At 37.0% G+C, this 18,415-nt stretch overlaps 1 protein-coding gene across 2 annotated transcripts in view; it reads right to left on the reverse strand.

Annotated features, from left to right (window-relative positions):
* Positions 1–1,896: 1,896 nt before the first annotated feature.
* The window catches only part of jph1b (junctophilin 1b), a 34,366-nt gene continuing 17,847 nt past the window's right edge, over positions 1,897–18,415 (reverse strand). Inside the window, exons 3-6 of one of the 2 annotated variants that reach the window (XM_087239474.1) lie at positions 12,981–13,099; positions 6,097–6,776; positions 4,339–4,436; positions 1,897–4,177 (exon numbers count right to left, since the gene is read on the reverse strand). In XM_087239474.1, coding sequence (XP_087095600.1) covers positions 4,356–4,436; positions 6,097–6,776; positions 12,981–13,099 — 880 coding nt within the window. In that variant the 3' untranslated portion in view covers positions 1,897–4,177; positions 4,339–4,355. 2 annotated transcript variants of the gene reach the window in all.

Consider the following 18,415-nt stretch of genomic DNA (forward strand, 5'->3'; position numbering starts at 1 on the left):
CATGCATCATTGCACCAACCGCAGGTAACCAAACGGGCAAAGTTCGGTGCATAAGCGGAGCTACAGATGTCTGTTAGCATTTTGCTTGGATTAATTTTTTTATTTTTTTTTTGGAGGAGGGGTGGGGGCACCTAACACTTTCTTACCTGTAACTCGTTTGTGTTCTGACCATATGTGCTTGTTTGTACACTATATTAATAAATTCTTTTTGGTTGTTTAAAAACACTGTTAATATAGTCAAGTATAGTCTGTGTTAGTAAATGCAAGGCTATTTATTTCTGAAATCCAGGCAACACTTCATGACAACGTTTCAGATGACTGTTCTAGAATTTTTAGGAATAAGAATTTCACTCACCTGGAAAAAGGTCACTTGACTGGTTTGTGAGCTTGAAATAATCCCAAAAAGGCAATTGACTGTATAAAGCCAAATAGCACAAAACAAAAACACAATATATATGCCGAGCTCAGCAGCTAATCAACGTGAATCAGCTGAGGTGACGCAACGATGATCAGCAAAATGTAGCCGTCACTCAAATGGCCACGCCCTTAATTATGCAGACTTAATAAACATAAATGAAATGCATGAGTTATAAAAAAATTCACCCTCCTCACAGTTGTCATGAAGGGTAATATTAGCTATATGCACCAAACCATATAAGGCTGTAAACATGTTTTTATCAGCTGCAAAACTGGCCAATATAGCATTGCAGTCAGTCAACATCTGGAGTTCCTGGAGCCAGCATATAAGGGCCTGTCAATGAATAGCTGTTTCAGTTACTTCCGTATAGGCTTCACAAGGGAGAGCGGGTTGTTGCCGCACTCTAACTGGAAGAGCTGTGATTACAAATAACTAAATGCTATTGGCTGTTTTTCAAAAAGGGGAGGGGCTACACTTTGTCCCGCCCTGTCTTCATGTTTCAGTTGAGATTGTGTTAAACACTGAATGAAAAACTTAAATTTCAAAGCACTTCATGATACCTTTATTGTTTCTGTGACCTTATTTTTTACAGATGCTGGTTTTTCTCAAGGTTTTTTTCCATCACTTCTGTCAATTGGTGAAGTTTGTTCCTCGCCACTGTTGCCACTCGCTTGCTTGGTTTGGGACTGCGCATCAATGGATTTACTCTTCAGTGTTTGGACTTTCAGCAGTGAAAATTAAACCACACTGAACTGAACTAAACTGAACTTCAACTGTAAAATCTGGACTGACACAGTTTCACTTTACTAGAACTTCTATGTTAAGCTGCTTTGACACAATCTACAGTGTAAAAGCACTAGAGGAATAAACATGATTTGAATTGAATTGAATCTAATCAGCCTTGTATTGAAAGTAGTCTGGTAGTGGTGTAATGGTGTGGTGGAATATTTTTGCCACACTTTGGCCTGCTAGTGCCAACTAAGCATTGTTTAGACACTACATGCCTTTTTGTTGTCAAAAACTACCCAAATCATGGAACTATCATTCAGCGTTTCCCAGCCTTCGGCACCTAGACTGCAGCTCTGCACAAGAAGTTTGGCCAGAAGAAAAATGTACACACCCAACTGAGCCTTGTTTCTCGAGTTTTTTTCCCTTCACTTTCGTTCATTGGTAAAGTTTGTTCATTGCCAATGTTGCCACTGGCCTGCTTGGTTTGGGACTGGAGCTGAGCATCGATGGATTTGCTTTTCAGTGTTTGGACTTTCAGCAGTGAAAATTAGACACTGAACTGAACTGAACTTCAACTCTGAAAACTGGACTGACACAGTTTCAGTTTACTAGAACATTTGTGTTAAGCTGCTTTGAAACAATCTACATTGTAAAAGCACAAGAGAAATAAACATGAATTGAATTAGATATGATTTAGGGTGGGTGTTGGTCAACGAAATTGGAAAAAACAATGTCAGGACAGGCTTCAAGACTTTGCAAAGTCACCTTTTTAATTGTATCAATAATTTTCCAAAAAAATATCATATATCTTTAAACATAGTTTTCAGTTCCAGTAAGGTGTGTGGGGCAGTTCATATCAAAACTTGTAACATTTTTGTTCCATCTTAAGAATGAACACAATACATTCAAATCAGTTTGAAAATAATACAGATTAAAGCCATTTCAAATGCTGTGTTTAACCCTTTCGTGCTGTTGCAGGCCATTTATTTATTTAGCCATTTTATTAATCTTTTTTTTTTTTTTTTACTGATTCTTCTTTTTTTATGTCAATTAAACCCAGTAAAATATATGCTGGATCTTAAAAATCATATCAGCAGGAAAGAGTTAAGTCAAACACTTTTTACTTCAGAAAAAAAAAAAACAAATACAGAAATTTGTCTGGTAAAAAGATGCTTAGAAACAAAATGACAACAATCTATATTGTTTAACATCTGCCAAATTGCATGGGGAACTTTTAATGACATCTAAAATGTACCAGGATGGAATATAAACAGAAATAGAAAAAAACAACAACAACAACACAATTAGCCATGTACATAGCCAATGAGTGTAAATCAAAGGTGTTTCCTTTCCCCTGCCACAAAAAAAGATCATCTTTCTTTAAAAATAAGTCTGTTCTACTTTTGAAGATTAATCTCTCTTGTCAAAAGACAAGCCACCATCCATTCTGTTGCTCTTCTCTTCCCTCCTCCTTCACTCTCACATACTCTCGCAGTCTGACAAAACCTCTGTAAAAACAGTCACCCTGTTACTGCTGAAATTCATGCTTCACACGACACATACAGACCCCCATCGCTAGCCGCCAAATACACCATGCACACTGGATGACTGAATCAGTCAGCAAAAGATGCGGTGCTGTAATTTTAGTCAAGGCCATTAAGTGTCCAACTGTCGACTAAATATATTCTGACTTTGTATATAAAATAGATCTATTAATACGTATGCATTTGTCGTTTAAATGTGCACAATAATTGCAACCACATCCTCATGCACCACCAGACCAAAGTATTGGAGAATAACAGCAGATTTCCACAAAATTCCCAATTAAGACAGCATTTGAAAAAATCACATATCGTCTGAGGTAAACTAGAACACTGGTACAAATTCTTTAAAGGCAACCATCTCTACATTCGCATATTCAACCAGTGGGTCGACCTGAATGTATTCAACACAATTTAGCAGGCATAACATTGAGGCAGGTACCGCTCTGCGCAATAAGGGGGTAGGCGAGGATTTTTTTGTGGGGGGTTTAGAGGGCACAGTCTCAGGCCATGAAGATTAAAGGTGCAAAATGTCACAATTAGTCATTTCTCTAAAAATAAAAGCCATGCATTATATCCTACACTAAGTACAATGTCAAACATACTCCCTTAAAGTGTTCGAAAGAAACACACAATTTCACAATAATGATTCAAATAAATATATATATTAAATTCAAACCACACACTGCACTGATATTTAAATAAATAATAGATTTTTTTCTCCTTCTCTGTTGGACATGTTACAAATGTAACATGCTGTTATTTGAATTACAAGAACAAGAATGCAACGGACTAGCGATATTTTCATCATCTACAGGTGTAGAGAAAAAAACCAACACAACAGAAAACAAACAAACCAACAAACGAACGAAAACGAAGTCGTTAAACCAGTACCATGCACAGGCATGTCATGGATGAATCTCCTGAAACAGGAGCAGGAGATGTTAGACAAGGCTGTAGAGATGGGTAATGGAATAAGACTGGCAAGTGACCCTTTCAAAATGTGCATGGTGTTTTGAACCAAGCGGAAAGCGGACACTGGTACACACTCCTGCTGCCCACACACACTGGCAACCCACTGCACATCTCCCCTTTAAAACGTCAGTTGGTAAAATAGTAAGGCAGCTGTTCGCTTCCGTCAACTGAAAGTGCATCTCCGAACATATCCAGTTAAGTCCCCCCATTCCACCCCTCCCCGCAGAGCAGCGGGGTGGACATGCACTTGACTGGGTACGGCTTGGATCAGCAGATTCTTTTTCTTTCCCAACGACTGCTTGCTTCAGCTTTCAGAGCCCAAGCGAGTCACAAATCATCGCCAGAGGAACTGGGCTGGCTCAGGCCGAATGGTCCGGGTTTCGTCTTTCTCCCATGATTTCATTCGTCCAGTCCTTTGCCTGTGTCTGAGTCTGACTGGCGCCATTTTGTTTTAAAGGCCATTGACGCAACTGCGGAGAATTAGGGGCCTATGCCGCTAGTTTTCATGAGCTCACTGAAGGGTCGAAACAGTTAGAGGGTAAGTAATTATGTTGAATAACATTCAGGCACAGCTGCAATTACATGGCAAGAGTAAGGTAGACTAATATTTAGGGGGCAAAAGATCAGGTTCTATGGCAACCTGCAAAATCCTCCATCTGAGTGCGAGAGTCTTACCTGAGGTTAATGTTCCGTCAAGTGAGGAAATGGACAAAAATAATTGCCAGTCCAATATTTATCAGCATCACTAGTATGACCAATATTGAGTTGGGACCCTGAGGAATTAAAGCAAGAGACAAAAATGCACATCAATAATTGAATGCCTGATCGAAAGAGCAAATAAAACACATTTGAGTATTAGTAGATTATTATAAGACTGTTAGGTTAGGTTTTGGTTATGGATTAGGCTTGATATACTTCAAGATATTTATTATAACTCTTTAGATATTTATTTGTCTATTATTTGTCTTTCCAACAAAGTTAATTAACTCACATTACCAGATCTGTAGAGTAGACTTTATACCAGGGGTTCTCAAACTCCATCCCAGAGGTCCGGTGTCCAGCAGATTTTAGCTCCAACTTGCCTCAACACACCTAAAAAGATGTTTCTAGAAAGCCTAGTAAGAACTTGATTAGCTAGCCCAGGTGCATCTGATTGGGGTTGGAGCTAAAATCAGCAGGACACCAGATCTAAAGAACTGAGATTAAGAACCCCTGATTATGGCCCTTTTCCACTAAGTGGTACGGAACGGCTCTATATGCTTTTATGGCCATTTCCACTGTCAAAAGGTACCAAAAAGAGAACCGTACCACACCATTTTTAGGGTGCACTTTCGGAAGGGTACCTAGCACAACAAAAAGATACCAAAAGGAGGAGCAAGATGTACAGCTGAATGCAATTTGTTTACAGAGATACGTCACTAGCTCATACACAAGCTAGAAGAATGAAAACAAAGGAACCGCCATTTTTAAATACACAGCTGAGGTATTGCACCGTAATAATACATACATATAATAACAAGCCTTGGTCGACACAAGCTTAAACAAATCTTGTCGTTGTTTTAATAAACAGCCACAAAGCCAAGAAAAAGAGCAGAATCTACCCTGTGCCCTGTAGTGGGTTACAAGGCCATCTAAAGCGCGAGCGGTTTCATTTTCTCGCTCAGTGCGCGTCTATATTCGAAATAACAAGGTTCTTGAGCTGATGATAATAACATGTGCGTGATTATTGAAAAGCTTCTGACATGCAGTCCTTTCAGAAACGGACAAACGTGAGAGTGAAGTGCGAAAAAACAAAGGAGAACCCAGAAAAAAAGACAAGGAAGCAAATGATTGTTTCAGCAGCCTAAAAGATGAACAAACTGCCATGTTTACCATGTCAAACTGCCATGAACTCAGAATGACGGAATTACTTTCTTACTAGAGATCACATATGCTGGTGAAGATTAAAGAGACAGATGAGAGTTTTGCACTGACTGTAGGCTATATGTTTCACGTTGTTTTTGAACAAAAAAAAAAGGCCTAGATGTATGATGTGCGTAGTTTTTCTGTAATTGGTAACATATCAGAGACTGTAAGGGTCTGTGTATATACCATTGGAGGCCTTTTGGCAGTGGAAATGCAAGCCTGATAAAGGTAACCCGTACGGACCTATACTGTACCGTACTGTATTACTCAGTGGAAACTGGCCCTTAGACTAAGGTTAGGGTTAGGGTTTAGGTAACGATATACTCCCATGTGATGAAATGATGTAATGTAATTTCAAACAATATAAATTGATCATAAATATTTCAATAAAAATATATATAAATGATATAAATATATCCATAAATGTTACCACGTTATATTGCAATATATTATGCATCACAGAAATAGGACTTTAAAAATAGTGTGGAAATAATATAGTCAAAACAAAAACAACATCATGTTACTTACTGATTCCTCCTCAACAATGTCAGTAGTAATTTCCATGCTGGCTTTCTTAGTTTCTGCTAGGCTCTTTGGCTTCAGCGATTCCTGCTTCTTCAGTTTGGGTTCGGGTTTGCTCTCTTTGGCCATTACTGGTTTGGGGGTGGGAGCGCGGTACTGCTTGACAGGTGGGGGCATCCGTGTAAGAGCAGTCGATGTTTCGTGATGATGGTGATGGTGATGATGTTCTTCATCCTCCAGTTCATCGGGCGGCATCATCACCTCAGCCTTCACATAATAGCCGTGATACTGGGTGTGCAGCTCACCGTTCCCAGGGCTGGATGCGTTGGCGACCGGCGCCAATGGTTTGGAGGGTTTGGCTACAGGTACGACCTCTTGGTTGACTTCCTGCTTGTCTGATATCCTGGAAGTAGCCTTGCTGACACCCGCTGCCAGGTTTTCAGCAGCAGGGGGCTTGTTCTCTTTAATGGCTTTCGGGGCACTTCTGTTAAAGAAGGGTTTTTTCTTGGTGACGGGGGGAGATGGGGGTGGTGTTGGGCCAGGGCTTTGGGAAGGAGACTGGGTTGGGGTCGTGCCTTTGCGGTAAAAGTGCGGACTTCCTGAAGGCGATTTCTCTTTCTTTTCTTCAGGTACTTCTTTAATCTCAATGGGCTCGCTGGAAAATCTCTGCTTGATATAATCGGGGCCTTTAGAAATATAAAAAAAGTTAGAATTAGCTCTGCATTTGTTTACATTGTATATTGTCACAGTTGGACAGTTTGTTTATGTTTCAGTTTTAATGGTCATCCTTTTCATCTGTCTGTGGGGTTCACAAATATTTAACCAGTAAAAAGTATGTGTGATTAGTTACATCTTGTATCTGTTCATCAAATGATATTCGGTTGATTTTATGTTGGAAAGTGCCCAAAATTGAACGTTGAGCCAACATCTTAAACCAATGTCATATTGACGTCAAATACTGATATTTATTTGTAAGTTATGGCAACCAAAATCCAACATCTGATAGACATCATAGTGGTGACGTCCACACAACGTCAAGCTGTAACATCATTAGACATTGATGTTTGGTTGTTTTAGGTAGGACGTTGAACATAGATGTTGGATTCTGATACTGAATTCTGACATCAACTCGATTTTCATTTCCAAACAAAAAGAAACATACTTACTAGATAGGGGTACAAGGACAATCTAACGTCATGTTAACGTCCTGTACCTGCTAGGCTGTGCCTGTAGAGGCTGATGCTTCAAGAATTTGAGGAGTGGAGAAAGGTCTTGGTCTAGCATTTGCTGTCTAGCCATAGTCAATACTGTATTTGCATACCCCTTTATCTATGATGTGATGTTTTTAACTTATTAATAACCACCTGTTATTATCACAACTAATAAGACACTTGTTGTTTAAAAACCTTCACTTGAGAAAAAAAAGTAAGATTGATTACTGATTTCTCAAAAACTAGCAGGTTTGGACATGTACAGTAGGTTTTATTTGTGACTATATTAATTAAAAACTTTAAAGTTCTCAGGTTCTCTGGATATATTAGATACAGGTTTGAGTAAAACACTAATATTTGATTTTATTGTATGAAAGTCAAACAACATTTCTTTCAACTTTCAAATAGAATTATTTTCAATTAGACATCAGAATGTTGAATGTAATTTGGAACAACTTTAAATCGCAAAACCAGAGAAACTGAGATTTTTGGCCACTTATTTTTTTTCCATAGCTGTAAACAGTATAATATACTATATACTGTATATCATTTCTAACGTATACAAACTCACAAAAGTAACCAGATTCAATTATTAACTTTCTGACCAAAAAAGTCCTTGCTACACCCTTAATACTCAGAAACAAAACATCTTAGAGTGCTGAGTGCTGCTTGTGAATATCAAGCTCAGAATAAACTGTCGGCACAACAGATGCAATTTCACGTTTTCACAGTTTCAGTCTGTTGGTGTTTATGCAGAGACGGACATCAAGAACTTTGTCACTTGCTTTATGATTGCAGTATGGGCTTCCAGTCATTCTCCAGATTCTCCAGAGCAGGGATGTGGCAGCAGTGGCCTCGCAGCTGACACAAATGGGCTTTCTAGAACTTACCCTGCACAGAGCCCAGACTGCAAATAAATCACGCTGTTTATCAGTCTTTTTACAAATCTGAGTGTGGAACAGATCATCTGTGAGAGACTTGACAAAGAGGACTCTCACAGAACTAAGTATGTTTCATAAAAATAAATAAATAAATAATAAAAAATTGCACATATTGTTCCCCATGAGAATACTGGCACAATGTCGAGGCAGAAATGCGTTTTCAAATTTCCCCATGATATTTCTCCATATTTCAGAAAGTCTCCAGGACATTATGTTAGATTATTTTTTATATTCAGTTTGTAAATACAGGGCTTAATTTGTGCTGGAACATGGGGGATCCGGCGCCTCTGAAATCTGATCAGGCACCTCATTTTACCGATCCCCCTCCTCAACTGCCCTCCTCCCCCATCCGCTGTTTACTTTCACATTCTTCTGTGATTCCCCAATCCTCTTTACTTTTGTACTCTCTTTACACACCTCCGCCATGCAACGGCCCGCATTCATCCCAGATCGTCACTTTCGTCCGTATATATATATATATATATATATATATATATATATATATATATATATATATATATATATATATATATATATATATTTTTTTTTTTAAGTTTGTAGTTACCTTGGACAAAGTCCTTTTAAGGCAAGTCATTTCTATCGCCGGCCATCTTTGAAACCCCTCTTGGGCAGTATGCTCGAGCATTATGCCTGAAGGCGGTAACACTAAATTCTCCAAAACTGTTAGCCAATCTCCCAATTAAATTACATATTTGGAATCACCAATAAAATTAAACAACAACTGTCTCATAAGTTTTGTTTCTAAACATCCGACTCAAACAAAATCTGCATATTTTCAGGTTGCCCAGGCTAATGTGCATGCGCACTCGAAAGGAATGAGAACACGACACCAACCTCATTTATAGCCATTTTATATATTATCTTCCTCTGGATAAGGATCGTCTGATCGCACTGGTTTTCTGAAGTAATCCACAACTTGGTCTTGATGGCGAATCTCCTCCAGAAATGACAGTGACTCTTTGTTTACAAGTTTGTGGGCGTTTGAGTAGTTGCTGTCTTGTAATGTGCATTTGACAGGATGGACTGTACCTTACGTTTGTTTCATATAGATTACAAAACCAAAAAACTTTTGTTTTTAAGTGCACTTGGTTCATTTTAAAGTACAGATTTCAAGCTTTGTTTGGATATATTTCTTGTCTGTCAAGCAAGTATTCACTGAGATTCCAGTGCGTTTGTTGACCACCAAACTGTCGTAAAAGCACACGTCTGGTCCAAGTTTCTCCCCCAGAGAAAGGTCAGACTATAGCGATCAATGATTGGCTCCTGTACTAGTAAGCGGGGCTTCATTCACCATACTGACAGTTACAATTTTCCCCATTCAAAACTATATGAGTGACGTGTCTAGTGAATTCTATAGACTTTGTCTTGGATATAGTAACTTGATTTTCAAATGTACATATTAGCAGCAGCTTAATATCATGAAGTCAAACATACAAACAAAAAAAAGTGTCTGACTGGCTACAGTAATTTCATTCATTTTGCATATTTATACTTATTAAAATTAATTAATTTGTATTTTTAAAAACTATGACTAGTCCTGGACTATATTCATTTAATATGTGACGTCAGTGAAGGTTGTGCAAAATTGAATTCAGAACTGAAGAATTGAAGTTGTTCTCATATATTGAGCCAGCAAGCAATAAAAATGTGAGTCATGTTATGAAGTTTGAGTAAAGTCACCCAAATATTTCTACCAAACTCATAATTTTTCACATCCGTGCATTCAACAGGTCTATGCAAAATTGGCCATAACCCACAGCTGATGCATTCTGAAAACTTAAGCAATTTGCAACCTGGTCCAAATAAGGTAATTAAATATGATGAAATATATAAACCGCCATGCTCCAGGTGGTATTTTAAACCCTTGAATTCAGCAATATGAATAAAATCTACCCACTCTTTATAATGGACTTATTTTCCCTCTAGACAGGAGGTTTAATCTAATTGTGGTTGTGCTGTCAGAACAGGCTATTGTGCAATTAACTGACAACTGTCTCAAAGCTGCTGAGAATATAATAGAGTATTTTATTTGACAGCAATGGGAGGCTAAGATATGTATCTGAAACTCAATTTCCATGGTCGACAGCTACTACAACACATCCTAAAAATAAACCCATATTGATCATTTCAGGAAACAAGATTGATATTGAACAAGACTACAAAGTGTAAAATTTATTTCACTTTGCAAGGAAGACGTCACTGAACAGCCATGCAGACCTACCATCGAGTTGGGGGTTGGGATTTAAGGATTCCACTCGGAGTGTTTGGAAATTATCCCCAAACCATTTGGTAATGTATGGACAAATGCCAAAGGCTTTTTGGCTTTAACAAGGCTTTATATCAGCAGAATGAGGTTGAAGAAACTCTGGCCTTACTGAATTGGGGTTAATGTGATATTATTGTGGATTCATCAAATATCAAGTCAGTTCATGTTGATAATGCTAACATATCAACTGACATGATTGATAGAATAGGTCATTGGATTTCTTAAAGGAAAACTCAAAGACCCATTGAGTGTTACCATTTTTAATCCATTCAGCCCATATCTAAGTCTGGCGGGAGTACTTTTACAGGGTTTCTGCAGGTTTCACCAAGGTAAATTTAAGACTTTTTAAGACATTTTTAAAACCCTAACAAATTAAATTTTAGACTCATAATGGGCTAAAAGCTAAAGAATTTTTCAAATGACCCAGATGGAAAAGATTTTTTATGTGCCGTATTAAAAGAGTTATTATATTCATTCATTCATTTTCTTTTCTGCTTTGTCCCTTTATTAATTTGGGGTCGCCACAGCGGAATGAACCGCCAACTTATCCTGCATATGTTTTACGTAGCAGATGCCATTCCAGCTGCAACCCATCTCTGGGAAACATCCATACACACTTATTCACACTCAAACACTATGGACAATTTAGCTTACCCAATTCAACTGTATCGCATGTCTTTGTACTGTGGGGGAAACCGGAGCACCCGGAGGAAACCCACGCGAACGTGGGGAGAACATGCAAACTCCACACAGAAACGCCAACTGACCCAGCGACCTTCTTGTTTTGAGGCGACAGCACTACCTACTGCGCCACCGCGTCAACCAGAATTATTATAATTGAATACATTTCATAACACAATTATAATAATACTTTAATAATAACAAAAATTTAATATTTTAAATATTGCGTCAAAACAAGCAAGCTCTAGTTGTACATATACATTTTTATCAATATAAACTTTCTTTAAAAAAACAAAAATAAACAGATGTTTTAAACGTTTTAAAAACTATGATAAACTAAATCTATGCACAACAATCTGGTCAGTGTCATCAGCGGTAAATACATGGAGAACTTTCAAACAAATGTTATTGTGAGGAAAATAATTAAACCATTATGCTTGAGTTAAAAATGAAAATTTTGAATAAAAAGTTGGTGATTAGTTGGATGTTGGCCACAATGGGTAGCAATACATGAATAAAGGAAAATTAAGATCTGTTTAAAAAAAAGATTTAAGACCTACAACGGAATGTTTCTGTAAATTTAAGACTTTTTAAGGCCTAAAATTTTGATTTTGAGATTTTAGTCACTTTCAGACCGCACGGACACCCTATTTTACTTAGCTTGGCATGACTCATTGAACCAGATTAGACCATTAGCATTTTGCGCAAAAAAAGAGTTTTAAAAAGTTGCTATTTTCTAAGGTGATTTGGCTAGGAACTATACTTGTATACCTTCATTATCAATCGGTCTTAGTACACAATGTAACCATGGAAGAGTCTGTAGAGATTCAAATAGGAAAATTATAATTTTTTTTTTTTTCGGAGCAAGATGCTAATGGTCTAATCTGATTCAATGATTTATGCTAAGCTAAGCTAAAGTGCTCCTGACAGCTGATCAGAGATCAGTTGAATGGATAAAAAATACTAAAACTCAACTGGTTTTTGTAGGAGAAAATGTTCCTTTATGTTAAAGTGTTCCTTTAAAGTTAACCAAGTATAATCCTGTTTCGCCAGGTGATTGATTACATTAGGAATTGCAAACATTTTTGTATCAAAGGTTTTCTAAAATATTTTGTTTAAATGCAAATGATGTGCAATTTAATTATGCAAACATCTGAATATTAGACAAAGTTGGGCTCATAATACTTGCTTTTTAAAAAACAAATGGTATTTTTGAGAATCTCTTTTTATAAAACCACAATTCAGAAAGCTGTTTGTGAACGGTGAGACAAAATGCAGCTTCAACCTTTTTTGCAGAATAAAATGTTGCATATAATAAAGCAATTTATGTATGAAAAGCAGTTTGTAAAAACCTTTAAAAATCCGTTACGAAAATACATTTTAAGATTTTAAACGAGTCTTACTTTAAATAACTACTATAATTGAAATCTAAAGACTCAAAATTACAATGAACTATAAAATAAACATTTGAGTGTTATCATTCCAAGTGCATGTGTTTTTGCCAGTGGTGTCTCACCTTCACTCTAATGTTTTTCTCAAAATCATTAAAAGCATTAACAGCAGTTAAAGATGTTCTCTTAGAAGTGGTAGATAATATATGCAAATGCTATTCCTCCCCTTCACAACTCATTTGCAGTTGCATCTGCTCTCTCTTTTTTCTTCGTTTGACAGGGAGGCAAAAAAGAGACACTTGACCCAGACACAGACAAGGACACAAAGGAAGTAATTAGTGCTGCAGGAAAGCAAGTGCACACATGGACGGTGGGATACCTGGTTGGTGGAAGTTGGGGGACAGATCTCGGGCTACGGCTCTGGCCAGATCAGACTCCTGGCTGGCAGAAAGCGAGGCCTGGTCAGCTGCCTCCGCTTTGGCCCTGGCGTGTGCCGTTCTGGATAAAACAGAGACACAGAGTCAGACAGCTTGGAGGATTAGATATGGGAGGAGGGTACATCAATTTAACACCGTTCCTGGCACTATCAGTCTCCACCACTCACAACAAGCAAACAGAGCATACATTCATTAACAGAGGGTAAGGAACAAGACACTATACTGTGTGCTGCTTTCGTTATGCATTACCAGAAAGTAAAGAGTTAGAAACAGAGCTAATTGTTAGCATTAAACTGTGGAAGAGACTGTCCTCTGTCTATACAAACAACTCAAGATGAGTGATCACGAAGTCAATGAATGATTGAATAAAGCATGAAACAAACAAATGAACCAGTGACTGAATAACTGAATGAATATATAAACAAACAAATTGATACATTTCAAATATTTAAGTATTTGGTTGAAGTAAAATATTTTTAGATAAAATAAGTAAAACTTATTTTACTTTATATTTATATTTACAACAGTTCTGTCTGGTTCTTGAATCTGATCGGCTGACAGCCATGCGATATTCTGCAAATAATAGGACTCGTCCAGCCTCTTAACCCTTCACCCTTGTGTATTACTCCACCTACGTACAGCAACAGCAGAGGACACTCTACAGTTTGATTATGTTGCTGCTGTTGGACAACATAATGCACTTCTGAGGCTTTTTAGTGGAAAATGTAGTTGAAAACTATGCTGTTTATTTTTAAGGATAAGGCCTATTTTAAAATATGTATAATTTCAGCGCATCAGATTCAGTGCATCAGCCGCCATCAGCCTGTCTGAGTAGACCAAAGAAAGTGACGGTTGACGTTCTGCCACAAGATGGTGACAGAGACTGCATAATAAGTCCTTAGGGGAGAAAAACAGCATTCTCTCAGCGTAAATTTTAAACTACAACTGGACAAATCAATATAAATCTGGTACGTGACATTCTGAGTCAATCTCTCTCTTTTGTATTTTGTAGTGCTGTATTACCATTCCTATACCACAGAAACTGGTAGTGTTTGCATTGCTCTGGCATTTTCGGGTTAATAATGATGAAATCCTGATTGCACCAGAAAAATACTGGGGAATCTCAGCCTTATAATCTTAAAATGTGAGCAAAAATCACCTGTTTTGCGATCACTTTAGACATTATGCTAGAGAATCATTTAAATACTGGCTCTAAAGAGATGTTTGAGAAACTGGCAACAGTTTCTGCTGTTCTGACATCAGTTGCAGATGTGAAGGAGTGGTGGAAGAAAGTAGTTCCTTGCACAAAAGGGTTTTTAGACTCTCGTGTTTGATTTTCTTTTTTATACATATGATTATGCCGTCAAACTCTTGTGTAAACACAATATTACACTTGTAGCAGTGCAATGTGGCTGTATATCGTCACTGGTGGGGCACTAAGGCACGCCTCCCACCAGTGTCAATCGAGCTGTGAACCTACACTAGTCTCACGGTTCGGTTCGGTTACGATTATCATGCCATCGATTCGGTTCAATTCGATATTTCAGTGCATCACGGTGCATTGACGATGCTTTTATATTTTGTTCACAGCAGCAGCTCTTGTATTAAAATGTATGAATATATTTATATTTATATAGGCTATTATTTGTAATACAATTGTGTAATTTAATACAAACAGTCAGATATATAAACTGTAACTTTAAAAAAAACGAGCATTTAGCAAATAATATAAACAAATATAAATATCCAGCTCAATTTCTGATCCTTGTCTAGTTCTATTACACCTCTTTGATTGGTTACACCCTCAACAAAAACGGTTGCGATTGGCTCTTGCGCGCTGCGCTCTTCAGATGAATGATAAGCGGCAGGCGGCAGGCGGCAGCGGCGATCTCACAGCTGATCTATGATAGACACGGTGGAGAAAACTCTGCAGACACGCGCTCGTTTCTGTATCCAAAAGTAACGCTGTAAAACAGCCGAGAGGAAAAGAAAAGTCACCCCAGCAGGTCAAATTTTTTTAGAAAGAGAGAGAGACAGAGACAGAGACAGAGGCAGAGCGAAAGCGAGCAAGAGAGAGAGAGAGAGAGAGAGAGAGAGAGAGAGAGAGAGAGAGAGAGAGATGGGGTAGGCTACTTTCATTCTCAAACACACACAGTGAAATTGTGCACAGTTCATGAGTATTAAGAAGTTAGAGCATTGTAAATACTCGCGATCGTCTCCCTTGCGACAGAGCGCATATGAGGTAAATGACGTCAGTAATAACCGGTTATGATTATTACTGAACCGATACCCAATTGTCCGCGTCTGCATCGCAGTGCATTGAAGAAACGATTAATTTTGACACCCCTAAGTGTCAATATACAGCCAGATTACACTGCTACTCATGTGATATTGCTAATATATATAGTAGTCAACATTCGAAGTGCATTAAAAAAGCTTTTCATTGTCCCAAAACAATATTAGGCGATATTCAATAGTTTAAAACAACTTTGACGAAAGGTTTTGATCCACTTCAGTTGTTGGCTACTATATAAGTAAATAAATAAATAAAACACAACACAATACACTGCTAAATTCTAAAAACTGATTTAACAACAGTGTAAAAAAACACTTCTAAACATTGGAAACCACTAGGACACACTCTATCCTATCTATATGTTCGGAGGAAAATTAATAAATAAAATAATAACTATAAAAATAAAATGAAATAAAAATATCTAAAAGCAACTCGGATGATTTGAAGCTTCTTTTATCCTCAATTTTAAGTTGCTTTGAATAAAAGCATCTGCTAAAAGAGTAAATGTAATATATGTAAAAAACACACTAATTTGCAGACTCTTATGCGTAGTATTGATAAATCACAGTGTATAATTATTTGCTATTACACTCCTTTTTTAATTTAAGCAACATCCACATCTCAAATGCAGTCTAAACTGATTTCAACTGACATTTTAAACTGACCAACCTTACTTTAATGAATCAAATGTCTCTGAACACATGCTCTGAAACTAAATATTATTCCACACATCGCAGTTATAACTTTTGCATCAGCCTAGCAATGCCTTAATGCATCAGGGTAAAGATGTGAGTGTGAGTCAGTGAAGCAAGTGTTATGTATATAGATGCTTGCTGCAGTATAAAGCTTACATATATTTATACAGTATGGAGTGCCTTGAAAGGTGATACAAGCCTAATTTTAGTTTGTTAAACATTTCATTCAGTGTGGCCATTTTTGAAGGCTTACTCATTTCAGTCAACTGGACAAATGCATAGTGAAATCATCGTTGTTTGTTTAATATTTTACCATTACTGTATTTTACTAGGCCTATAGTCTTGCTATGAATGAAGCCATAAAGTGTTAATCGGCTTTTAAAGACTTGTGCTGTCACGAAACACGCAAAGCAAATTATCCTATGTCCATCCACCTTACAACAGTTATGCTAAGCTTGCTTTTAAGGGATCATAGTCTTTAACTCTTGCAGTGAGGAGCTTTGTATTCGTCACATACTAAGAACAGCAGTGCAAATAAATTAAATTGAGTCAAAAGCATCAGTTGAATGAATGACACTAGTCAGCCTTCTCTTTTCCTTATAAAAAGATTAGAACAGTATATACTTAGGACTGTACAGCTAAGATATTCACTGCTCTGCTGAGAATTGCAATAATGATGATGATAAATGAAACCCTAAATGGGAGGAAGATCTACTGTACGCTTGATTTAGAGAGACGTGTCATGGTGTGGCAGTGCTTAAACAAATATAGTGAGCGTCTGTGGCTCATATAGAGCAAAAGTAGCTCTAATCCTCTGTGAGAGTGGGATTATTGCTTTATCATGGTTCAGTGAGGAGAGGAGATTCACTGGGACTCTGTAGCCACAGGGCTAAATTACAACTTAATATAGCTGGCTATAGTTGATCCAGTACAGATAACTTTAAGAATGCAATGAAAATATCTAAAAATCATTATAAATAACTATAATAATAACAAACAGCAGAGAAATAATATGGTTGGAATCACTTTTTTCTAGTTGATGAATGATTAAAATGTTGATTAATCCAACAAAATCTCACAGTAATTCATATCTTTCTGATTTAGTGGATAATTTCTGCAAACTCATTTGTACATGTTGTACATTCTTACAATTTCATACCTCAATGAGGCATGCCAGTTTTTAAAAATTGTATGTTGTATCAGGGTTTCTGTAAATTTCAGCAAGTTAAATTTAAGACTTTTTAAGACATTTTTAAAACTATTATGAATGAAATTTTAGACTCGTACAGGACTACACGCTAAGGAGTTTTTTGAATGGCCCAGTTGGGATTTTGCCCCATCAAACTTTTTATTATTTTTTTTAGAATTTAATAAATTTAATAATAATTTGATAAGTTAAATAAATTAATATTTTTTGTTAATTCTGAGCAAAAATATTTTAAATTTTGTGTTAAAACAAGCAAGCTTTAGTTGTACACACTTTATTTTAACATAACCTTTCTTGGAAATGTTTTATAAAGGTTTTAAAAACTATGATAAACTAACTGTATGCACAACAGCCTGTACAGGTCAGTGTCCTTAGCAGTAAATACATGGAGAACTTTTAAACAAATGTTATTTTAAGGAAAATAATTAAACTATTAGTTAAAAATTCCATTCTTAAATAAAAAGTTAAAGTTTTATTGAGGTGGATTGTTGGTGATTGCATTGGTGTTGACCAGGGTAGCTATTAGCATTGGGTCGATAGACGATGCCATCGTACATTACAGCAGCAACCCACTCGCAAAAACACACACTTAGACCCCATTTAAACTAATACGTCTTAGTTTTAAAATGGCATTTTTGAACAAAAATGATAGAAGTCCACACTGGCGTTTCACCTAGCATTTCTGAAAAGCTCTCCTTCCACACTATACCGCTAAAAATGTACATCATGTGACCATGTGACAAAACCCCAGAGAGCAGTGCACGTCAGACAGTTTATCAAAGATGTACCGCTGGATCGTGTCTCACTACAGTTGCTAAACATGATATTTATTTCATCTCTATCTCTGTCTAACGACTCTTCAGTCTTTTAAATCTATCAGGTAACGTGTCACAGCATCAGTACACTGCTTCAATCTTTCGCTTTCACGCTTGTACCAGGGTATATAGAGAACTTCTTAACTTGAATTTAATACCTTTTACTACTAAATGTAAATACCAGCATGACTTAGAGCTTCAACTGTAGTGGCGTAAATTAAATATCGTTTCAAATGGAATAACATATTGCAGATAACAAATACATTTAAAAAAAGCAGAGGGATTAATTAAGATGTCACAATGGGCCTTTGTCCATAGTTTTTAATTAATGTCAATTATGTCATCAATGTCAATAGCTGCTCCT

Source organism: Danio rerio, chromosome 2 (genome assembly GCF_052040795.2).
Source record: "Danio rerio strain M-AB ecotype USA chromosome 2, GRCz13ab, whole genome shotgun sequence".
NCBI lineage: Eukaryota > Metazoa > Chordata > Actinopteri > Cypriniformes > Danionidae > Danio > Danio rerio.